Raw genomic sequence first — 25097 nt, forward strand, 5'->3', positions numbered from 1 at the left:
GACTCTCTGTAGGCAGATGGGGGCAGGATCTAGTGGCTGGCATGATGATGTGAGGGTCTAGGGTACAGCAGCCACAGTCCTTCCTCTTGTGTATTAGCAAGGGTATAGGAAGGAGAGTGCAGGGTATCCTTCCCTGGGCCTCACCTGGGTAAGCCCTACCCAAACAGAGCACTGTTGTGTGGTTTCATTCAGAGCACAGGGTGGCTGAGGCCAGGCCTGAGACCAGGGCAGAGGAGGAGGAATAGGAATGTGGGGGTAGGTGTTTCCTTAATGGACCTCCCAGAGAGCTCTTGCTGCTGTGGCCCTCACTGAGGCAAGCAAGTGCTCAGGTAAGTACCTCCATCCTTTTTGGGGTGCCTGAGGCCCCGCTCTGAGGATAGGCTTCTTCACTTCTGAAAGTAGTTTCCTCTTCAAAGCCTAGCCCTGCCCCAGCTCCTGCAGACTCTGTCTTTGTGTCCTCTGTAGATACTGGACCCAGGAGGCCCAGGGGAGAAACTCGTCCCAATTGTGGGGCTCAGAAGTGCCTGAGAACCCAGGCCGCCCAGATCCTAGTCTCTTCCAGGAGCACTAACCAGAGGCAGGAACAGCAAAATCTGTAATGGAGAGAAGTTCAGACTGGCTATCTACGATGAGATTGAAAACGACATAGTTAGGGGTCTCCAGGCCTCGATTCTTTCTCATGGGGACACATCTGTTTTATGTGACAAGTCTAAAGATCAGAAACCTGAACCTAAGTCCAGGCTAGGGCTGGGCTGCTGGGGAGAGGGATTTAAAGTCCTATTATGCCTGTCAATTAGACCTGGGGTTGGCATGGGGGAGGGGCATATCTTAAAACTTTTAGGTTTTTAGGCTCAGGGTTCTGTAAAATCGAATACTGTTTTTCCTTCAAGTCCCCACTTTAAGTCGATTTGTTCTCATTTGTGCTTTTCTGTTCAATGCAGTCCAGGTTGGAGCTGCACACAGTGGTGGCCATGCTGGGCATTGCACTGGGGAGGGGAAGCTGGGGACGGTGGGGGAAACCAACCCTCAGAACAGAGGTCCAGATCCTTGACCAGGCCTGTACCTCAGAATCCTGCTATAAGAACTTTGGGGAAATAAGCTTCCAGAAGGACCAACCTAATGTACAAAGATGCTTCTGGAGAGACTTCCAAGTCATGGGTGGCAATAGTCAATTAAAATATCTTCATAGATATTCTCTTCCCCAGTAACTAATGAAGTGAGCTAGAAAATATATAATAAAACCCCAGCCTTTTGAACAATTCATCAACCATCTTTAGAAGACAGGGCAGAGTACAGATGTCCTAGCACAGATGGACAGTGCCTCAGTCCGGGGCTCCTGTTCCTCTTGCCAATTCCTGCTTCCACTTGTGCCCTCACAACCTACAGAGAAGGGGAAGAACATAAAACACCCAGCCTCAGAGGGCACCTCAGAGAAGAAAGCAAACTGGGACTTCCGATCAAGATAGCGGATGGAACACTGTATCTGGGTTGGCTGTCTGTCCAAAACTTCCATGAAAGTCACAGTAAGTGGACATTTGAAAGACAGAAACCCCCAAAGATGGGGAGAACAGCAGAGAAAGCCACAACTATCTGCAACCTAGACACAGGAAGATGAGTGGAAACTGACTCAGTAGCCCCGAGAAAGCCAGGTCTTAAACCGGCAATAGGAACCACCATGAACCACCCATAATCAATTGATTACATGGTAAGAGCCACCAAAGGCTTTGCAGTGGGCAGAACCAGGTACCTGGGAAGAGGTGGGGGGAGGAAAGAGGCCTGCAGGAGGAGTGTTAGGAAGCCCTAGATGGTGTTAGGAGCCCTTGGCAACCTCCCCACTCTGCACAGCTGTCTCCCCATCACCGTCGAAGACTGCAGGGTCTCCGCTGGAGTGGGTGAGTCGGGGGGAATCTCTGCACTGGGGGATGGGCACCGGGCAAAAGTAATGGGGTTGGAGGTACTGAACCAAAACAGGCAGCTAAGTGAATACTGAGATACCTCTCTCCCCAACCAACCCTCTTCTCTACTCAAGTCCTCTCTGGGAAAACTAGCCAGATCTACCTCTAAGAAGTAGGGGTGAGGAGACTCACCCAGCCTCCAGCTTCTTGGAAGGAAAAACACCAGCATACCTTCCTGCAAAACATGGTGGCTCAACTGGGGAAGGGGAGCAGGGGACAGCTCGGGTTCCTCTGAGGTGGCTTGGAGGGCTGTCAAGCAGCTCTGTGACATTTTTTTTTCTAGATTGTGGGGGCCCTTAAGCCTCTTGACTTCTGCTTTGGGGCCTTAACCAACAACAGGAAAAGTCTCTTTCTACATCCTTCTAAACAAGATTCAGCAGCATAAGCCTTTTGTTTACAAATATGGAGATAGCTAGCAGAAGAAATATTAAGGGATTGAAAATGGTTGCTTCCAGGAGGTGAAACTGGGAGTAGAAGGGTTGGGACAAGGGACTATTTTTCACATAAACCTCTTGGTATGATTTTATTTCATTTCATTTATTTTTTTAGTAGGCTCCATGCCCAGTACAGAGCCCAACACGGGGCCCAAACTCATGACCCTGAGATCAAGACCTGAGCTGAGATCAAGAGTCTGATGCTTAACTAACGGAGCCACCCAGGCGCCCCATGATTTCATTTTTAAAGGATGTGCTGGTATCAATTAGATTGTACAAATAAAAACTACAAAACAATCCCAGAAATTCCCTTGCCCTGGCCTGTCCTCTGGGATTTGTGGGGCAGGGAGAGCCCTCACTCTTCAAATCTGTCACATGGTTACTCACACAGTTACTATTGTAGACACAGAGCCCCAAGTGGGGACAAGTGGGGAGAGGTGGCTGGAGGAGCTGCTGTGAAGTCATAGGCTTCCCAGTCCTTGGGGGGGAAGCTGTGAAGTTTTTACTTTCAGAACCAGGATTCTGAGAAGCTTTTAGATGATGAGGGAAAGGTAGAGTCCCTGGTGGCAACCACTGCCTCTCCGAGTGAGAAGAGCAGAGGAGTGGACCAGGCTGGAGGGTCCATGCTCTGGGGTGTGAGTGTGGGCCTCCAGCCCCTCTGTGTCCACAGGCAGTGAAGGGAGCAGCTCCAGGCTCTGCCAGTCAGTCCTGCACCAGGGTCTTACTTCTTAACTCTCCACATCATCTTCCTGTTCTGTCTGGCCCTCTCCCTAAGGCCTAGTAGCTTCCTGGACCTGCGGTGAAGGCTGCTTCTGGCTCTCTGGTGAGGCACTGCCCTGAGCACAGCACACTGAGTGAAGTCTGTCTCGGGGGCAACTGCCACACACTGGGTCCCCTCTCCTCTGGGTGGCCGAGGCCTCCTGCACACTCCATCCCCATGGGGTGTTGGTCAGCTCTGCCGGCTCCAAGGAATCAAAGTTTATCTGCAGAAAGAGGCAGGCAGGACTTATGACCGGGCATCAGGGTTCAGGGATTGGGATGGATGGTGGGGCCTCGAGACCAGGCAGCTCTTGCCAGATGCTGGCTGCCTCCGGGGACCTAGGCAAAGCTAAACAACCAGACCTGAAGGAACCAGGGGCTTGTTGGTGTCTCCCGGTGTCTCCCGGTTCCTAAAGACCTCCAGGCCACCTTTGTGAGGTACCCAAGGGAGGCCACCGACATGCCCCTACAATCGTGGCCACAGCTTGATCTCGGAACACCTGCCTCAACTTCTACTCCAAGAATCTTGCGCCGCCTCTAGGGTCCTTTCCAGGAGCGTTGCATGAAGTGAATGCATGAAATAAAATACGCAGGATTACAAAGGAAACCGATCCCAGTGAAATATGACCACTAATATAGTAAATAAATAAATTTGTGATGGGGTTACATGCATGGTTCTTCATTAATAAGTAAACAAGATCTGGTGGCAGGTGTAAGCAGGGTCTGTAATTCTGAAACGATGAAGACGAAAACCAATATTGTGCCATTGCACAGCAGTCCTACCACCATAGAAAAGCAGCAGCAGTGATTTCCACTAGTGACAGAATCACAGGCCATATTACTGTGGGGTTTTGTCCATGTTCATAATAAAAGGAAAATGTTAGATTTCGGCCAGAGATTCGTGCAAACAGTATCATTTTTTTCTCACCCAAGTTCAAGGATGCCCTGAAGTCTCCCTGCAGAGCCCCAGCTAAAAACCCTGCCTCTCCGCCTGGCTTCTGGAGTTCACGGCTCTTCCCATCACAGCCCTCATCACTGGTTCCTCTCGTGTGTCCCTCTGCCCCTGGGCACCAAGCACCAGACCCCTCATCACCAGCTCTTTGCCCTACTTTACAGGGGCTCAGGCAGATCTGGTTCGAGCCTGAATTTGGGCCTTGGCAGGGCGGAGAAGGTGGAGGAGTCCACTCCTGGCACAGGCTGCAAACAGGCTGCAAAACCATAGCCCCGTACAGAGCAGACAGAGCTGGAGCTGAGGGGACTGGAGCTCAAGGTGGGTGGGGGCACAGGGTCCGCCCCTGAGTCCAGGTCTGTGTCTGGAAGGCATTAGCCTAAAGATGGAGGTCGGGCACCTAAGACTGTGTTAGGCAGTGTTTTTTAAAAATCCCAGTGCCGGGGCCCCTGGGTGGCTCAGTCGATTAAGCGTCAGCCTTCAGCTCAGTTCACGCTCCCAGGGTCCTGGGACTGAGCCCTGTTTTGGGCTCAGCGGGGAGTCTGCTTCTCCCTCTTTCTTTGTCCCCCCGCTCCCACTCCTACTCTGTCCCGCTCCCTCTCTCTCATATAAATAAATAAAATCTCTAAAAAGATAAAATGAAATAAAAGTCCTAGCACCGGGGCGCCTGGGTGGCTCGGTGGGTTAAGCCGCTGCCTTCGGTTTGGGTCATGATCTCAGGGTCCTGGGATCAAGCCCCACATCGGGCTTTCTGCTCAGCAGGGAGCCTGCTTCCCTTCCTCTCTCTCTGCCCGCCTCTCTGCCTACTTGTGATCTCTCACTGTCCAATAAAAAAAAAAAAAAAAGTCCTAGCGCCTAGCTCATACCTGAGGCCAACTGAATCAGTCTCTGGGAGGTGGGCTCCAGGTGACATAGTTTTTTAAGCTCCCTGATGATTCCAGAGTGCCCTGGGAGCTGGATGTAAAGGCAAGGGACAGAGTGGTGTACAGGAAGAGAGAGGAAAGAGGCCCCAGAGGCTCACAGAGGTCCATCTGTGAGCTGACTAGGAGCTCTGTCCAGAGCCCCAGCTGGCCCAAGTGGGGAAGGAAAGAAGGGGGAGAAGACTGAAGAGCCCCAACAGAGGAGGGTGCCAGCCACTGCTAGTCCCTGACTTTGGCTGGCTGAAACTGCCAGCAGCTCATGGAGTTAGCCAATCTTCTAAGGAGAGAAAATGAGCACCTTCTGTCCCAAACCACTGCCCTGCAAAGAGCCAACCCCATATTCCCTGTGGGTGGAAAAGCTAGGGCCTTGGACAGTGGGGCTGGCTGTTGGTGGGCAGGGAGCTCACACTCATACCAGGGGCTCACTTCCCCTCTCTGTGAAAAGGGATGTGGTCCCCACACCTGCCTTGCCACCTTCTGCGCATCTGCCCCCTGACCTTGAGGGCTTCAGGAGGGGCCCTTTCTGCCACAAAGCGGGCTGCGATCCTGGCAAGACCTGCCATAGCCATCTCAATCCCTCTGCAATCAGCTAAAAGGATTAGGGGCTCACATTGCTGAAGCCTGCTGTGTTCCAGGTGCATGAGTCATTTCTCTTGTCAAATTAAACCATTGCCTCTAATGAAGTATCCTGGTCTCCATTCCACAAACAAGGAAGGAGACTCAGAGGGCAAGACGGAATCACCCAAGATCACCCAGCTCCATAGGGGGGCACAGTCCTGGCTGACCCCAGTGTCCTTGTGGGGTTGGGTGGGCATTTGTGCTGTGCAAACCTCACAGCCCCAGGGTGAAGCCAGGACTTGCCCTCTCCTGCTTCAGCGGCCCTGCAAAGCTACCAGGTCCACAGTCAACATCAAAAGACAAAGCCAATTCAAGTTCAGGGTTTGCATTCAGAAGTCTTCCAGGTCTACTCATGCAGTGCTCAGAAATCTGATGGTTTATAGGGTACTTTATTCACTGAGAATGAACCCAGACACAGGTCCCATGCTAGAACTGCCCTCTTTATGTAGTGCATCTCTGTGGTTCATGTAGGTTTTCCATCCTGCCCCAACGTGTCCTCTGTGAGCTGTCAAACATCGCTCTGGGCTGTTAGAAATCCAAGCGGATGCTTTCCTCCCTTCCTCTCCCCCTCAGACACATGCTCCACTTGGTAAGGAAGAGCTCAGGAAGTGAAAACACAGTGAGGAAGAAAACTGTTGTTCCGGCTACTCCAGCATGTTACCCGAAGGTCAAAAAACAGTATATAGTCCCCAGGTGGTTCACACGGCTCTCTGCGGGCATCAGCTGGAGTGCTGCATGTGTCCCCAGGAAATGTCAAAGGCTCTAAGGAATCATTCTTGTGGTTGAAATCCAGTAGCAAGTTCTTGCTTTCTATGGGCTGGGCCTGCCCAAGGGACATGACTCTCTGGGGTGTGCAGTCAGTTTTTGAGTTAAAAGTTCTTGGGGCACCTGTGTGGTTGAGTCGGCTGAGTGCCCAACTCTTGATTTCAGCCCGGGTCATGTTCTCGGGGTCATGGGATCAAGCCAGGCCTGTATCGGGCTCTGAGCGCGAAACGGAGTCTGCTTGGGATTTTCTCTCTCTCTCTTTCCTTCTGCGTCTCCCACTGCTTGTGCGAGTGCTCTCTAAATAAATACACAAATAAATAAAATCTTTTTTTAAAGGATTCGTTTTTTTTGGCCTTACTCATATTTCTCTTGACTTTCTGTTTCCCTGTTCCTCTCTTGCACCTGTTAACTGGTCCTGACTCCCCTAGACAGATGCTTCCAGCTAAGGGGAGGAAAAAGCTAGTTTCTGGGGTCGGCAGGCACTGTGTGTGTGTGTGTGTGTGTGTGTGTGTGTGTGTGTGAGAGAGAGAGAGACTGTGTCATTCCCCTCCTGATAACACAACAAGTGTGCCCAGGGCAGCCACTCTAGCTGATGCTAACCCAGGGCAGGGCACACTGTAGTCACTTAATAAATGCATGGTCCTTGGATGGTATGAAGTTGGAGCCCCCAGACTGACATGACACACATGGATCAGGAAGATGGGGCTAGGAAACACTGAAGGCCCTGGGTCTGGACCCCAAGCCAGGAATGTAGGCGTCAATAGGCAGCTAACCCAGGAGCCACCATAGGTGCTCCTGTGAGGACAGGAAAGGGCCCCATAGTGCTGTGGAAACTCTGTCCCACGGCTGTACCCCGGCAAGTCCCCCTCTTGGCTATCATAGGGTGCACAGAAGGCACCTCCTCCATTCTGGGGGAGTAAGTGTGTGAGGAGTGACAAAAATGTGGGCCAGAGGGACCTAAAGACCCTTGCATGCCTCTGGGGACATTAGCAGGGCCACTGGGCTACTCGGCTGGCTCACAAGAGTCAGGTCTACTTTGGTGGTGGGGCAGCAGTGGGGGAGGGGCGCATCTGGATGGCATTCGAGCAGGTAGATAGACAGAGCTATATCTGCTGCTCTGCAGCAGAAGATAGCAAAAGAGCAAGATTTTCCAAATTTCCGAGTTTATGTCCCCCACCCCCACCCCATGCTGTAGGACGGTGGGCCCTATCCTGACAGGGTTTGCCTGGATCCTAACACGTTCCAGGAGAGGAGGTGCCTAGGTGAGTGGCTGGCTGGGTGCCTGCGGGAATATGCTCACTAAGACATTTAATATTCCCCTGGCAACAGCTTCTGGGAGTTTCCCAGGAGTCTCTGGGTAACCAGATAGCCCTGACCAGCCTCAGGACGTGGAAAGTGATCCGAAGCCGTGGAGAGGCTGGGAAGGGCGTGGGAGTGTCAGTACAGTGCTGCCTGCTAGGCTAGGTCACAGGGACCTGGCTCCCTGGACACTGGTGCTGTGGCCAGAAAGACAGAAACGCAGGGGCCACGGGCCTGCCCTCCTGGCTTTTCTAGCAGCTTTTTTTTTTTTTTTTTTTTTTAATTTTTCAGAGAGCAAGCACAAGCAGAGGGAACAGCAGGCAGAGGGAGAAGCAGGTTCCCTGATGAGCAAGGAGCCTGCCACAGGACTCGATCCCAGGACCCTGGGATCATGACCCAAGCTGAAGGCAGACTCCCAACCGACTGAGCCACTCAGGCGCCCCTCTATCAGCTTTTCTTATAAGAGCTTTCAGGACTTCCTTATGCTGGACAGGAATTCTGGGACTCAGAAGTAAGTAAAGTTGGAATCAGGGCCCTGTGGAGAGTATCCATGCCCTTAGCTGATTCTAGCCCTGCAACCAGTGTGGGTTGTGTTGGCTGATGACCCACCCATGAGATGTGCATAACCGCTGCCTGCTCTAACAGAACACACCATACCCCTGCCTCCCCAGCCCCTCAGCTGTGCAGACACCCAGGGCGTCTCGCAGGCTTCCTGTTTCCTATGTCCCCAGAACTCCCCTAAGAATGAGGGGCCTAGAGAGCTTTCCCTACCTGCAGTCATGCCAGTGAGGTTCGAGGAGCAAGCAACACAGAGATTAGGCGAGGGTTCTGGGTGCAGAGTGCACACTCAGATCTCCCGGCACGGTGCCTGTGCATGCGGAGGGGGCGTGAGCATGATGGCCGTAGACTCCTAGGCCAGGTTGGACCCCAGGCTGGCCCAGGCTGGTCCAGGGGAACCCAGAGGCTGGCCAGGCAGACAGCTGCTACCACTACCCACCCAAGGTTCAGGCCATCCCTCCACAAGCAGCCTCTGGGAAGGGGGTCACAAGAAATCAAGGAGCTAGAGCACCTGTGGGTGAACTGGGAGGGCTGATCTGCTGGCCGGGAGGTTGGGGCAGCACCCAAACCATCTACTGGCCACGGTGGCAGGTTGGGGGCGGGGTGGAGGATGATAACCTGTGTGCACCATCGCCCTTCCCTACTCTGGTCTCTGTGCCAGGGAACCACGTTGCTCAGCCCCTCTTACCTCTGGCTTCCAGGGACTTTTGGCCAATGGGAGGGAAGAGCAGAAGACAGGAGGCCAGAGAGGAGAGGGTGGGAGCGCAGGCTCACTCTCTGCCCACCATGGAGTCCCTATCGGCCGCCATGTCCCCACCGAGGCTTCCAGTCCCACCTGTGAGCAGCCTCTCTCTGCAGCAGCCTGCTGGACATCTCTAGCCCCTGGTATCCCAGGACCCCCCTTCCTTCTCTGTCCTTCCAGCCTCAGACTTGGCAGAGTGTCCTGCTCTTGCTAATCCCTGGGTTGCTTCAGGGTCCCCCTCAGGGCCACTTCTCCCACCGGTTGCTTGGCCAGCACTTCAAGAAGCAAGGACCAAGATTTTTATTTTCCTGAAAGGACGTGCAGGCACTCCGCTGGGCAGTGGGTCACAGAGATGAAGCACATAGATCTATTTGTGACCCAGGGAGGGGAGAGGACACAATCAGACGACGATCACTATAAATGACACTATTAGTGAGTCCTCCACAGGACGGACAGGAGGCTGCGAACAGCTGGGTTCTCAGGACGGCTTCATTGACACCTTGATGAGGCGGTGTTTGAGCTGAGACGTTGAGAAGGGGTGGAGGACAGTTTCAAGAGCAATGCATGAGCGGAAGCTGGGCGACACAGGGACTGGGCGTGCCGGGGGGAGGGCAGCTTGGCTGGAGCACCATGAGGACACCTTGGAGAGTGAGTCCAGAAGCTCAGGGACCAAGCTAGCTCCTCCTCCCCAGCAAGAGGGTCTGCACCTGAACTCAATTCCCCGTGTGATCTGCTCCCCTTTCCCCGATGGCCTGAATCCAGCTCCCAGGAGGGTCTTAGGGTGCCGGCAGCTGGCCTTCTCAGAAGCTTCCTGGCTTAGCAGGCAGCCACACCCAAGACTGCCTGGCACCCGAGCTCAGCCGCTCCTTCCTGAAAACAGGGCTATTCTGGAACATGCATCCAAAAGGGGCAGTGATGGCCGCCTGGCCTGTATACACATACAATGAGGCGGTAGGTGAGAGCAGGCCTCTTCTTGCTGATGCTGAAGAGTTTAGCTTCCCCAGCAAAATCCATGGACATTGTGTTATTTTCCTTTACCTCCTCTCCAATCTGGGCCTTTGTCTATGTCTCAAGAGCAATGGAAGCCGCCAAAAGGTTAAGTATGAGGTTATCTGACTCCATGTTTCCAAATGACTTAAGGGCTGCAGTGCAAAGAATGAGCTGTAAGGCGGGGGCAAGAGAAAAGGGGAAACCATGAAGAGAGAAGTCATGTACGGGGATGGCAACTTGTCATCAGCTCAGGGGACCGGGGGACACAGAGGTCCCCAGAGCCAGAGTCTGGCCTTGAATATCCGCCTGCCCTCGGCTGCTGGACAGGGAGAGGAAGAGATGCCATCCGAGGGAGTGGGCACTAGCCAGGATGGGACCTAGGAGGGGTTGGAGGCCCCCCTCTCTGTTTGTCCCTGTGCTGATTCCTGGGCGGAGCGGGGCACCTGAGACTGTTGACAGGAAGGCCAGGATGGGCCTGGAGAGGCTGGGCCCCACTCTGAGCCAGGCCTGGAGAGAGATCTGACAGGCAAGGCAGAGCAGGGAGCAGAAGTGGGGCTCAGAGGTGGGAATGCAGCTGCATACCTGAGAGGTCTGAGGAGAGTGATGGAAGGTCCAGGGCTCCTCCACTTCAGACCCGTGACTTATAACCAGCCCAGCTTGGGCAGCGGTGTGCCCACGGGGGACAGTTAAACACTGTGTCCTCAGAGGCTGGGGCTGTCCGTGTAGCTCTCCTGACTCAGCCTGGACTGCAGGCTCTGAGCAGAGCAGAAGTTGGGCACAGAGGTGTGGAGCATGACGGTCGTGGGGGGGCCTCCCCTGAAGGATCCCGCAACACAGGATGAGGGGATGGAACATCTCAGTGTCACTTCCAAGGGGGCTGTATGTCAGCCGCAGAGAAGGGCAATATAAAAGGATTCAATTCCCTGGGCCTCTGGGAGTTGCTCCGAGGCCTGTGTTGCCCTGGGCATGGCCCCTTCTCTTCTGTCCACCCAACAAACCTTTCTGAGAGCTCCTGGTCCTAGCTCCTGCACTGTGTTCTCTCCTAGTTTTCAGGTTGGAGAGGGAGAGAGGACATTGAATGGGACTTCATGTCAGTTCAGAGCTGCTCCCAGCGGCGATCAGTAGGGAAAGCCTTATATTCAAAAGCCAGCAGCTGGTAAGTCCACACTGGGCATTACAAGAAGAAGCAAAGCCAGGGTCCAGCCTCACCCAGCACCCTAGATGAGCCTCTGTGAGCTAAGACCTGAAATGGAAGGTGTCATGAGTAAGTGTGTCTGAGCCATGAGTTAACGCCTGTTGGGAAGTGCAGCTTCTCTCTCGGAGTGTGGGTGCTCCCACCCGCTGGCCCCAATCTGGGGCTCAAGGGGAGCTGTCCTGGAGCAAGAGATGGTGTGTGTCTCCACTCCATAGTTCCACAAACCTCTGCACTGTGTCTCAGGACACACTCCAAGGTAGAATGTTCTGGAAGCTGAGGGGACACCTGTGAAGACTGCTCAGCGGCCATTCCCTCCAGCTCTGGGACGCTTCACTTCGTTCCCACTGCCTCTTGCAAGACTGGATGGAGGTGCTGGCCTGGGGACGCCTCCCCCTCTGACGTTCACTCATCTCTGCCAGGCCTGAGTTCCCAGGTCTCTACCAGCTTTGCACTTGGTGGTTTTTAAACATCTTTATGCTTCAGGCCACCTGGGTGGCTCAGTTGGTTAAGCGCCTGCCTTCAGCTCAGGTCATGATTCCAGGGTCCTGGGATCGAGTCCAACGTCAGGCTCCCTGCTCAGCAGGGGCCTGCTTCTCTCTCTCCTCCCCTCTTACTATCTCTGTCTTATATAAATAAAATCTTAAAAAGAAATAAAATCTTTATACTTCAATAAAAAAGTTTATTATCATAAAACAACAAACAAAAAATGCCTTATGCCCCTGGGGCTAACAATACATTATATGTTAATTTAAAAATAAATAAATAAAAATGCCTTATGGTCTGATCTCACCCTGCTTGTGTGATATCATGACACAACCTCTTAGCTTCTTCATCTGTGCAATGGGTGACCAGCCTTGGCTCATGGGGGTGGCTGTGACGATAGGGTGGACTCTTGTGGGCAGAACTGAGGGCCAGGCGCTCCATGGAAAGGGTGAAGCTGCCCTCCCGGACAGCCGTGGGGTTTACTGAGGGCAGCAGAGGCTGTTTCTGATGAGCTCAGGGGAGAAAGAGAGCATTGTCAGATGGGAAGACAAAGGCTTCTGCCCAGCCCAGTGTCTGGAAGCCCAAGGACAACAGTCTCCCTTGAAATACACACATTCACACTGACACACACTCTCACACTCATGCGCGCGCGCACACACACACACACACACACACACACACTTTCACACATGGACACCGCCATCATCAAACCTTCTGTGGACAGACACCCAGGGACCTGTATCTGGGGGAGCTCGCATACTGAGCAACTGGGCATGTGCACTCCCAGCTCTGCTACTTAAAGGTGGGGACAGAGCCCGTGGCTGTGAGTCGCCATAGCTGTGACACTCGTTCCTTTGTGCTTCACTGGACACAGCAGTCATCAGCTTCAAGAGTAGCTCCGGGCTGGGTCCACGCAGGACGCGGGTACAGGCGGCCGCAGACCAGGCAGGGGTACAGAGGACGGAGGAAGGTTGGGAGGCTGGGCACAGCTAATATCCTGACGGCTTGAGAAAGGACTACCCTGCCTCAGGATGAACCCTCCTTCAGGGCCCAGAGCCCAGGAGCCCAGTTGTGTGGCCACCCCAGCCTCACCCAGCAGGTGGGACGGCTCCCGGAGCAGCACCTCCAGCCTGGGCCAACCTCTGGCCATCAGTGCCACGGTAAGCCGGGGGCCAGCATGTGCGCACACAGAGCCTTCCCTCTGCCCACCCTGGCTTCCCTGCTGGGAACACCCAGGGGCTTTGCCAGGGAGAGAGAAAAGACCTGAGCTCCTCTCTGGGACCTTGGGCATGTTACTGGACTCCTCTGGGGCTGTCCTCCACAGAGAGGCCAATAGAGGAGAGTATGGGCAAAGTCTGTCCCTGTGGAGAGAGCATCTGAGGAACGGAAAGACCAACCGTAAGGGACAAGGGGCTGGAATGGCCCAGACCTGCCCTTGGTTGCATGCATTCTTTTTTGAGGGTGGTTGGACACCCCACAGAGCCTTCCAGAGAGGAAGGCATACCCAAGGCGTCTGCATTGTCCGCCCAGAGTGACATGGTGGGTACCTTCCTGTGCCTCCATCCTTCTGGCCAGGGCCCCAGGGTCATACCCCATCGAAACCAATGGTAACTGGGGAGGACAGAGGGTACCCTGAGGACCCTGGGATGTGGGCCTACATCCTGGATTGGACGGGAAGGCTCTGTAGCTATAGGAGACGAGACAGAGACTAAATTGCCCTCCTTTCCAGGAAAGGAGCTGGGGCAGAGGGTTCTTTAAAGCCCTCCGTGCTGGACTCAGCAGTGACCCTGGGGGAACCTAAGCTTTCTTTATTATTTTTTACATTTATTTATTTATTTATTTATTTAAGATTTATTTATTTATTGGGGGGAGGGGCAGACAGAGAGGGAAAGAGAATCTCAAGCAGATTCCCCCCACTGAGTGTGAGCCTGACTCGGGGCTCAACCTCACGAACCTGAGATCATGATCTGAGCCAAAATCAACAGTCAGACGCTTAATCGACCTGCCAGCCGGGTGCCCCCAAACTTTCTTTAAAGGGGAATTCTTTTCCTCTGTCTCACGCCAGGTAATAAGGTCAGCACTCCTCAGTTTTACTGTGGGGGAATACAATCTCTTCATTGAGGTTGGTGAGGGGGTGGGGCTCCAGGGGAAAGGGGCTCCGACACTGCAGAGTCTACAGGACCTGGAAGACCCTTGCTAACCACTTCCAGTGCTTCGGCCAGGGCCCCTACAGGGGAGAGGAAGCACCGAGGGATGGCTCTGCCTTCTCCCTGGAAAGGTAAACTCACTCCAGCTATGTCCCTCCTTGTCAGACATGTGTCACACTGTCTGTCCAGCCTCTAACAGGTGATCCTAGGAGCCTCATGCCTCTGGGCCATGGTTCAGGAGCTCTGGCTTAACTTCAGAGAGAACGGAGATTACTCTCTGGTTCAGCCACTTCCTAGCAGTGTGGGCAAACGGCGGTGCCTCTCTGAGCCTCCGTTTCTCTACCGGCCCTCCTGGGAACCTTAACCCTTCCTTTTCAGGGTTATTTCAGATGATAGGATAATGTGATGCTCTTGTTTTTCTGTCTCTCCATAGGCAGCCGGGGCTCAGGGTGCTGCCTGGGTCCCCTTCCCAACAGTGGATGTTCCAGACCATGCCCACTACACCCTGGGCACAGTAATCCTGCTGGTGGGGCTCACAGGGATGCTGGGCAATCTGATGGTCATCTATACCTTCTGCAGGTGCCTGATTGGTGAGACTAGGGCAAGGGCACTGAAGGCAGCCAGCCATGCAGAGACGGTGCAGGAATGCTGTCGCCAGCTCTGCAGGGTTCTGTTAAGCCTGGGTGGGGACGCTGCCGCCAAGCCTTCTGTGGTCTCAGGACAGGCCTCCATCTTCTAGCTTAGGGAAGGGTCAAAAAAATAGTCCAGGACACACTTTCTGTGTAGGACAAGTGTCTCTATGACTCACATGCCTCTGCCCATTCTGCCATGCTCTCAGCTCACCTCCATGCCACCTGCTCCAGTGGGCATCCTCTCTCTGCCTCGATAAGCAGCCCAACTGGAAACAGGGTACCGAGTCCTCAAGACCTTCAGCAAGAGCCCCTGGTGGGCACCCCAGCTTCTTTCCCCACCTGCTCCATTCTTGGGCTGAATGGCCGAGACAGGCAATTCCCTACTACCTATTAGCTGAACTGACTTTGGGCAAGTCACTCATTCTCTGTGGGTCCATTTTTCTCTCTCTTTTAAAAAATTTATTTATTTAAGAAAGAGAAAGAGAGCATGAGCGGGGGTCAGGGGCTGAGGGAAAAGCAAGCTCTCCGTTGAGCAAGGAGCCCAAGGCAGAACTTGATCCCAGGACCCTGGGATTGTGACTTGAGCTGAATGAAGGTAGATGCTTAACCAACTGAGCCACCTAGGTGTCCCTGTGCATGCATTTTTCTTATCTGCAAAATGGACTTGTGATTTATTTCAGGGAGTCAGTGTAGGATTATGCAAGTTCAGACTGTGCAGTGCCCATCCAATAAGTGTTTGAATCCTGGCCATGCCACGTACTGAGTCTTGTTACCTGGAGCAAACCACCTTGTGGGTGGGAACCTCAGTATTCTCAACTGGAAAAGAGGGAGAGGTAGATGCAAAGATGGATGATTACGGGAGAGGAGTTTATGAAAGTGCCTGGCCTGTGGGGCACACCTGTCCATCCCTCTACCCTGCGCCAACCCTGAACGTGAAGACTGCAGAGATTCTGGCAGAAGGGGAACCAGGAGGGGTCGCTGGGGACGAAAGAGGTGGAAGGAGCTCTTGGGAAGGCACGTCTGAGCATGGAGGAGGAGGCACTTGGGAGAACTGGCTGGGAAAGGTTCAGTGGAATGAGGGGTGTGACCAAGGAGAGAGAGCCGGTCATGCAGAGTGGATCCAGAGGGTGAGAGGAGGGAACAGACGAGTCCTAAAGCCAGCTTCGGCTGCACAGAACTGCAGAGACAGTATCACTCTCCGTATGAGGCAAGAGTTGCTACCTAGGCGGGGGATTCTTAGATCATGCCGTCAGTCCCTAGAGCTGTCTGGCTGGTGGTTGCTGGGCAGCAGGACAGGTCGTGGCCTGTGGCTCGTGCCTGTGTGCGTGTGTGTGTGTGTATGCACGCGTGCATGCATAGTTCGGGGAAGCTCCCCAGCAGAAGCACCTCCTGACAGCTTCCAACCCTTCGCAGGACCAGAGGCCTCAGGACACCCTCCAACATGTTCATTATCAACCTTGCGGTCAGCGACTTTTTCATGTCCTTCACCCAGGCCCCCGTCTTCTTCGTCAGCAGCCTCCATAAGCGGTGGCTCTTTGGGGAGGCAGGTAGACCTTCAGGGTTCCCTTCTGCTGGAGGGAGGAGGCAGGTTGTGGCAGGCGATGCCCACAGTGGAGGCTGGCCTCGGATGAGGAGGTCATTGGCTCTTCCTGGGCAGAGAGTGGGTGGGCACCCTTGACCCTGTGAGTGAGCAAGAGGGAAGACTCAGCTTCTGGGCCAGATGTGGCAAGTAGCCAGGGTGGAGAGGGGCTCAAGGCGGCTTTTCTGGAAAGCTGAAGGCAGGAGCTGAGTATGTGCCATCCCCAGACCCTCCCTCCGCTGGGGTACCTCATGGTCTCCCGCCATGGCCCAAGGTCAGGGAGCTGTGCCCACAGGCTGCGAGTTCTATGCCTTCTGTGGGGCTGTCTTCGGCATCACCTCCATGATTACCCTGATGGCCATCGCTCTGGACCGCTACCTGGTGATCACGCACCCACTGGCCGCCATTGGGGTGGTGTCCAAGAGGCGGGCAGCACTTGTCCTGGTGGGCGTCTGGCTCTATGCCCTGGCCTGGAGTCTGCCACCCTTCTTTGGCTGGAGTAAGTAGACTGGGGGAATTGGGAGAGAGGAGGATAAGCTGGGCGAGGCAAGTTTAAGGGGCAGGTAGATAGACTTGCATTCGTCAGCTAGCAAGAGGGGCCTCGAGGCAGGTGGATACCTCAGGAGGCATGACTAGCAGCAGGGGAAACCGAGGTAGCTCCATCAGCAATCCGAGCATGACCTGGGCTCCCACCCCCAAATACCAGGGGAGACCACTGGTTCCTGGCTGGTGGGAAGTGACAGGGGCTTCCGATGCTGAGGCAGGCCTTGGAGTGTGGGCTTGAGCAGATGGGAAGGTTAGCAGCCAGGCACCCACCTTCTGTGGCAGGCCACAAACCTGGCCAAAATTTGGAAGAGTAAGACGGGGTCGGGAGCGGGGGGCTACGATCGGGTCTCTGTTCCAGCCTGGTAAAAATGTTCTGGGAGCCTGGACCCCACATCCAAAGCCCCTGCTGGATGAGGAGCCTGAAGCAGGCTGCCCCGAAGGCTGAGCATCGACTCCTGACTCTCAGGCGCTTACGTACCAGAGGGGCTGCTGACCTCCTGCTCCTGGGACTACATGAGCTTCACGCCTTCAGTCCGAGCCTACACCATGCTGCTCTTCTGCTTCGTGTTCTTCCTCCCCCTGCTGGTCATCATCTACTGCTACATCTTCATCTTCAGGGCCATCCGGGAGACAGGCCGGTAAGAGCTGGGATTGGAGGAGGGGCTAGATGGGAGGGTGGCCACGCCCCTCAGCCTGAAGACCCGACCCTGTCCCCAGCCTCACGCTGCGCCCTCCCCTCCCCAGGAGATTCCCAGCTCCAGATGGGCAAAGACAAGCTGAGCCCATGTGCTTAGAGGGTGAGGTGCCCAGAGATCAGCACAACCTGGGCGCCTAGAGAAGTCTCAAGAGACAGGGGCTTCTGAGGAGGGGCCTTTAGGCTTAATCGGGAGGTCTGCGGGTAGGGAAGACCCCACAGCGGAACCACAGGGTGGTGCTTTGGCTGAATGTAATAGAGAACTTTCTGAGAGTCAGGGCTCCCTGCGCTGGAGAGAATGGCCAGGTCCAGGGAGCCTCCCCGACAGCATCCATGACCGCAGCCTTCGCTGCCACCAGAGCGGGGTCAGACTTGGACTTTGCACCTGTGCTAGGGCTCTCCAGACTTTCAGGGCCTGTGAGGGCGGTGTCAGGTCCCCACGACAACGGCAGCGGCTGCAGAGAGAGTGGAAAATGGCTAAGATTGAGCTGCTGGTCATCCTTCTCTTTGTGCTCTCTTGGGCCCCCTACTCCACTGTGGCCCTGACGGCCTTTGCTGGGTGAGCAGTGCCCAAGGGGCTGGGACAGGGGCTGGAGGGGGTGGGAGAACAATAAGGGGACCCTGGCGTGGCCTGTCCCTCCCCAGCCCAAGTCCAAGCCCAAGCCAGCCATTTTCACACCCAAAGTCCTGCCTCACAGCCATTCACTCATTCTCTCTGAGGTTGTGGTAGAGGCAGCGAGGTTCCCCGAGGGAGATGGCCCCGCCATGTCCTGGAGGCACTGGGACATACGCTGGGGGGAGCTCTCAGTCATGGTGGGTTTGATCTGAGGGCCCATAGGGGCTCCCAGTTCCTACCAGATCCCACGGGAACACAAGATTCTCCCTGAGATCCTGGTTCCCTCTTCACCTGGGCTGTGGGCACACGGCCTGGGGTGCCGCTCACCTCCTGCCTGCCAGTTCTTCGTGGCTAGTCTGGGGACTTGATGTCTGCAGCAGCGAGGACATAGGCCAGACTTCAGAAGCACTTCGAGACAGTGAGAGTTGTTCATCCTGGGAAGTGTCTGGGTCTGAGACCTGCTTGTGCAGGAAGGGCCTGGTCCCTGGTAAGACTGTCATGTGAAGTCCCTCCAAGACAGCCAGGGAGCAGTGGGTCTCAGGGTTGTGGGGGGTGGAGGAGGAGCTGGCCAGAGGCCCAGAGGTCCTCGGGGTGGGGAGGGCTTCCTGCCTGCAGCACGGGCTCCGGGCTATCATGGGACTGGGCAGAACCCCCCCAGCCTGCCTTATCTTCCTCCAGCAACCCTCCCTCATGGGCTCCCCAGGTTTCCACTCACTTCAGAATTCTCCCTGCATTTCGGTCCCTCTCATGAGGCTGGCTTGGCGGTGCTAGTTTGGGCCAGGCTGGGCTGTAGCCCACAGGGCCTGGCCCAGGGGAAGCAGGTTCCTGAGAGGGCAGGTGGGCTGTGGAGTCTCTGGGAGGGCCAGCTAGCAGGGGAACCATGGCTTCTCTGTCCTAGGTACGCCCATGTCCTGACGCCCTACATGAACACAGTGCCTGCTGTCATCGCCAAGGCCTCTGCCATCCACAACCCCATCATCTATGCCATCACCCACCCCAAGTACAGGTGCAGCCCTCCTCCAGGACCCAGCCCCAGGTCCCCAGGCCATGGAGGGCCTGAAGCCATGAATGGGAGCAGAGACTGGCCATCTTTTCTGTCTCTCCTATATGCACTGGGTGGGGGCCTCTAGCAGCTGGGAGCAGCCAATGACATGGATGGGGTCTGGAGCTGGTATGACCCCCTCGGCTGCTCCAGTTTCCCGGGGGGATCAGCTTGGAGGGACATCAGAGCTCCTTGGACAGTGTCCAGTTCTGCCTATGGGATTTGGGGAGCCAAGGCCAAAAGGCAGCCGGGATGGCCAATCAGCAGTGATCCCTACAAAGAGAAGCCCCCAGACAGCAATGTCCTGGAGAGACCACAGCAGGGAGAGATTCAAGGGCCCTGGTGGAGGCCCAGGCATGGTTCTGGCCCAGAGTGCTCTCTGCTGATGGGATTCCCAGCACAGCCGGCCTCGCCTGCGAGGGGCCCTTCAGTGCCTCCTTCTGCCTGGTGGGGTCAGTAACTTGCCACCATGCTGAGGCCAGCTTCAGGCTCAGAGGCTCCTTGGGGAATGTCCCTGGTCCTCACTGGGAGAGATGCAGCCTGGGCCAAACCCTTGAGAGCTGAGACCAAGCACCTTACCGAACCTGCTACCCTCCTTGCCCAAGGCCCCTGTGTCTGTCTGTCCATCCTCAAGGCTATGAGCCTGTCGGTCTCTTTCAACCCAGCATCTGTCTGGCCTTCCTCATCACCTCTTGTGACTGCCAGTGTCTTTTTTTCCGTTCCCATCACTCCAGCATTTGTCCTCATAACCCCAGTGTCTGAACCACCCATTTCCCACATTCTGTCCACTCCCATTAGCCCCATAGCAGTCTGTCCATCCACCCCCATCTCCTGGTGTCTGCCTGTTCATCCCCCTAACCAGATGTGCTGTTCCTGCAGAATGGCCATTGCCCAGCACCTGCCCTGCCTGGGAGTGCTGCTCGGTGTGTCAGGCCAGCGTACTGGCCCCTTCGCCAGCTACCGCTCCACGCACCGCTCCACACTGAGCAGCCAGGCCTCAGACCTCAGCTGGATCTCCGGACAGAGGCGCCATGCATCCCTGGGCTCAGAGAGCGAGGTGGTAAGGATGCGGTGGTCTCCTGATGCTGGCACCTTGCCCTCCTCTCCTCTACCAGGCCAGCCTCAGGCTTCTGAGAACCAAGGACCCTGGGACACTGGCAGGAAGAGCCCTCCATGACTGCCCCAGGGCCTTCCCTTGCCCCATCCCCTGTGACAGGCAGGGGCCCTGGGGCCAGAGAGGCAATGGTTTGGCCCAAGGTCACCCAGTAGCAGGGCCAGGACTGACGCATCTTCCAATGCCAGGCCATCTCTCTTCCATGCTGGCAGTATTCCAGAAGCTGAGAGCTGTGAAAAGACAGGCATTTCTGGCCGTAGATGGGCCTCCTGAGACCCAGGCAGGAGCTAGCTCAGGGTCCTTTGTTCTTAGCCTTAAGCCCCCTCCTCCTGGGAGCCTTGAGGAGTCCACAGGATACAACAGAAGGAGTTCTGGCCCAGGAGTCTGAGGACCTGGAGTCACGCCTCAGTTCTACTAGAGCCTCACTGTGTGACCTCGGGCAGGTCATTCACCCCCTCTGAGCCTCTGTGTTCTTCTCTAAAAGGGAAAACAGTTGTGTCTACATCCAAGACTGGCTAGGGTGCCCACGGGTGGGTGCTGACTCCACAGCTGTGATAGCCCTGGGAACTACCAGCCTGCCAGCCCCTCTTTGGGGCCCGGGGCTGGGATGCCCCCTAATGTCCCCAGGAGAGCTCTCTGTGCTGTGACCTCTTGTCCTCACCCACACCTGGGCTCCTCCATCATTGTACTACAGGGCCCATGGTTGGCTTCGCCCAGAATCTCCACTGACCTCTTCCCACTGCTTCCATCCCTGGAGAGCCTCGGTTGAGGGGCTAAGGGGGGAGATGTCAGAGGTCCCTTCCCTGACCCACATAGTGAATGATATCAAAGGAGTGAATGCTATCTGTCAACAAAGGTCTGGACCCTCGTAAAGACGGACCATCCTACATGCTTAAGAAGGCCCACACTCACACACCTGGCACAGGCACTCACAGATGGCAGATTTTGTGACCAGCAAGCCTCCAGGGCTGTGGACCTCCCTGTAGTGAATACCTATGCAGAGGATGGAGACAGTCTTGGCTGGGGATGAGGGCAGGAGCGGGGCTTAGGGAAGGTTCCCCTCCCTTCACTATAACTGACCCACCTTTCCCAGGGCTGGATGGACACAGAGGCAGCAGCCATGTGGGAGGCTGCCCAGCAAGTGAACATACGCTTCCCCTGCAGTCAGGGCCTGGAGGACATGGAAACCAAGGCCCCTCTCAGGCCCGGGGGGGCAGGAAGCGGAGACTTCTGAGAAGGTGATTGGGCTGGGCCCCTGCCAGTCCATATAGGGGTGGGGACAAGGGGCAAGTAGCCTAGGGAGTGGCCCCAAAAGGGGAGCTATTCTTGTGGGCAGGTCCAGCGCCCTCTAGGAATCACTCCTTCCCCACCCAGATGTCCCCTTTCCTGTTTGGGGTGCATGGGGCTCTGTGGGACTCCACGATGTTCTGAGCAGGCCTGAGTGAGTCTGGACCGCACCTGAGAGTGTCTGTGGGATGGTGGGACCCTGATTTTGTACATCCATGGCCAGCAGCAGGGGCCTTGTGGTGCTGTGGGAAATGTGCAGCATGTGTAACTGTATACAGCCAGACAGAATGTGTGTGCACAGTGAAGTGTAACTTCTGCCTGTGTGTGACCATGTGCCCTGCACATGTTCTCTGTCACTGTGACACCGCAGGGCACAGAACCAAGTGTCTCAACAGGTCTGCTCTAAGCTGCCTGTGACGAAGGGTGGCTGGTGTGTACCTCTCTGCGTGATCGGAGGCTGGACTTACCTGGCGGGGGGGTTGCTGCGAGCTGTGTATGTGCTCACAGTGAATGCCCTGAGATTAGGATGTCACCCAGAATACTTGTGGCTATTAAAAGAAGGCCAGCTGTCAGCCCAAGTGCCTATGGAACGGAATGTCGATGGTGATTAGAGAAGGCCATATTCTGGAACGCTGGAAATGCCATGTGTACAGGCCTCGAGGCTACCCTTCCCCCTCCCCCCTCAGCAGACAGCTCCCCACCCAGCCCCTCCATTCACACCCGTACAGCACCCCCCAGCTCCTGGGCTCTCTTGGGCTTCCCCACGAGCCCAAGACCATGGCCTGCCTTACTTCCCCAAGGCTATTCCCTCGGCATCCCAGACAGGGGGACACCTGGGCTTCTCCCTCCAACTGTGGAGCCCCTGCCTCTCCCGGGGAACACCGGCTCCGACCTCAGGAAGGACTCACTCCCCAGTCCTGGGCCTGGGCACTGTGCACGGCCACAGAGGCCAGGACAGAGATGGGATTTGGGGGCAGTGCATGGTGAAAGACAGTGTGCCGTCCTGGAGGGAATACTGGACTGGACTATGGCACAGGGTGGAGAGGGACAGCACATCAGCAGTCACCTAACACGTGTGATAAGCACTGCCATCACACAGGGTGCTGAGAGAAGAGGCAAATCCCCTAGAGCTCCCCAGGGAAGGTGGAGGTGAAGCAAGGATTGCCAGGCAGTGAGGGGGTCATGCTGAGTCGTCCAGGCAGAGGGGACACCCTGTGTGAATGCAGCACGGGGGGTCTGGGGGGTGGAGCTTGGGGTGTCTGGGAACACAATGTTGCTCTGTGACCAGGGAACAGCCAAAGGGACTCAGGAGCTGGTGGTGGGGACAGAAGAGAAGAAAAGAAGGGCAGGAGGTGGTCAGAACTGTGGGAGGCCCAATCAGGTGTTTAGCCCTGAGCCGGGGGAGCAGGGAGCTCTCGGAGGGAGGACTGAGCTGGGGCCCCCGCGGTGGCTCGGTCAGCCTCGCGGGGTGGTAGGGCTTCTCTGCAGTGGCTGGGGAAGCAGAGGTTGAAAGGGATGAGGCGGCAGGGAAAAGCCCAGAGGAAGCTGATGCTGTAGGATGGGCAAGAAATGGGCATTGAAGGCAGCAGAGAGAGAGAGGGAATGCTGGAGCCCCAGGAGGAGTGGAGGAAGTGGAGGCAAGGGGAGCTGAGTCCTGCCCTACTGCAGGAGTCAGAGAGCTTGGGAGACATCCCAGGGGGACGTCCTATCAGTGGCCTTAGGCATGGCCCTCCATCCTCCAGGCCATATGGCCTGTGGTCTCGGGGAAGGACCATCCCCCAGTCAGGACACCACCTGGCTCCTCTAGGCAACCTCCTTTCACGACTCTTCACCACTCGGTGACCCTAGGCGTGGTGGCTCATTGGGAAACTGCTCCCAGGGGGACACGCTGTGGGCTAAACAAATGTGTGCTGTTTGCTTTCAGACCAAGGGGCTGCTCCCCAGCCCGAACCCCAGGATGTAGGGTGCCCATTGGCTCCCCTTTTCTTCTGGGACACATCCAGCCCCTTCACCTCCCCCTCATACACACAGACCCAGGATTACCCCCAGGAGCCTGCGGGCTTTGAAGTGGCCCTGTCACCTGTGCCGTGCTGGATTCACGGCCCCAACACCACCAAACTCCTGCCCTGCCAAGTGCTCTCATCTCAACAGCCGGTACCCCAGGCTCAGCCTGAAGTGCGGGAGCCCAGGCCCTCCTGCTTCCTGCAGTCGTCCGCCTCTCCTCAAATGCTGTGTGCTGTGATTGTCCAGGCAATGACCATGGCGACAGCTCCGTGGGACACGCTGGCTAACTGTGAGCTGCCTCTGCACCCAGGCTGGGCCTTTCACTGACACGGGCAGGCCAGCTTGGCATCCCTGCAGCCCACCTTGGAAGCCAAGCACAGACCTTCCTGCACAGGAAACCATCATTTGCCTGTCTGCCCCGCACCTGCTTCCTGAGTGCTCTGTCCGCCATGGCCCACACTCTCCTATAGGGACATGTCTGCATGCACCATGCACAGGCGTGTGTACTCTGTACCTGTGGTTTGTCTGAGTCCATCCCGGGGCCCTATGGCTCTGACAGTGTATAGGAAAATAAAAAGCACAGAAGTTCCCTCAGATAAGCATGGTCTTTACCTATGAGTGTGGTGGTGAAGGAGAGAGCCAGGGCCTGACCTCTGATGCCCACAGTGGCCTCTCTTTCTCCCCTCCCTCTGTCCCCCAGCTGGCCTCTCTCACTCCTGAAGCCTCCCTCTCAAACTTCGAGGGGCAGGGTGGAGGAGGGACAGACATTGGGCTTGCCCCTGTCCCCACTCCCCAGTAGGCTGCTGTTTTCATGCCCATCCTCTGGGGGGCCAGCTGCTTTCTGGCTGGCTTCTGGTCTCCAAGGGGAGGCAGATGGAAGGAGGCTGGCCTTTCCCTTTAAGAGCATCCTATACCCGCCTCCCCCATCCAAGAGGCAGCATCAGGCAGTGCGGGTGCCAGAGTCCAGAGAGAGAGAGCAGGCAGCTCCAGGTACTGCCTAGCCCGGGGCTTCCCCTCCCTCTGCGGGATCTGCTCCTCTCTCTCCCCACATTGACCATATTTGCTGTCGGGCCCTCTCCAGCTTGGCAGGACAGACCCCTCCCAGGAAAGGGGGTAAAACCGGAGGTTGGGAGGGATGGGAGGGGGTGTCGGGGTGGGGCAGGGGCTAGTATAGAGGAGGGTGGGGTGCTGGCCATGAGTGGCCGGCTTTCTGGGCCAGGCCCGGGCAGCAGGGACAGACTGGGCTGTGTGAAACACAGAAGAGGCAGTAGAGTGGGTGAAAGTATACAGGTCCCTCCCTGACTTCTTTCTCTGGATTTCTGTGTGAACTTAGGCAAGTTACCAAACGCTCCGGTGATGGGGGGTTCCTACCGTGCATGCCGTATGGGCTGGCCCACGGTATTAGGTAGGAGTCCTGGCAGCTGGGAAATTACTCACACCAGGGCCTGCACTGAGTCCTCAGGGCCCAGCTTAGGCTAGAGCCTTCCCAGAGGGCCAAAGAGCAGCTTCCATGAGCCTCAGTTTCCCCAGCCAGAGTCAGGATGGCCTTGATGTGTATCTCCAGGCCACATAGGGCCTGCGGCCTCTTCTGAGGAAGGACTTCTGGAGGTATCTTGGCCCTAAGACCACACTGGCTGGAGTCCTGAGGGGACTAGGTTCCCAGGCCCCCACCCAGAACACCCTGTCTCTGTGTTACAAGCTGAACACACCGCACGCACAGCCCCGTTCTTCTGCCTTCTGGCCCATATCCCAGCAGCTGAGCAAATGGC

At 56.0% G+C, this 25097-nt stretch overlaps 1 protein-coding gene across 1 annotated transcript; it reads left to right on the forward strand.

Annotated features, from left to right (window-relative positions):
- Positions 1–12698: 12698 nt before the first annotated feature.
- Positions 12699–23663, forward strand: OPN4 (opsin 4). Its single transcript, XM_059395865.1, has 10 exons — positions 12699–12827; positions 14248–14393; positions 15860–15993; positions 16321–16524; positions 17038–17209; positions 17660–17824; positions 18780–18887; positions 19803–19983; positions 21131–21275; positions 23249–23663. Exons 1-9 carry the CDS (start codon positions 12699–12701, stop codon positions 21269–21271), a joined length of 1380 nt encoding a protein of 459 aa, XP_059251848.1. The 3' UTR covers positions 21272–21275; positions 23249–23663.
- The last annotated feature ends 1434 nt before the right edge of the window (positions 23664–25097 follow it).

The sequence above is a fragment of the Mustela nigripes genome, chromosome 4 (assembly GCF_022355385.1).
Source record: "Mustela nigripes isolate SB6536 chromosome 4, MUSNIG.SB6536, whole genome shotgun sequence".
NCBI classification, from domain to species: Eukaryota; Metazoa; Chordata; class Mammalia; order Carnivora; family Mustelidae; genus Mustela; species Mustela nigripes.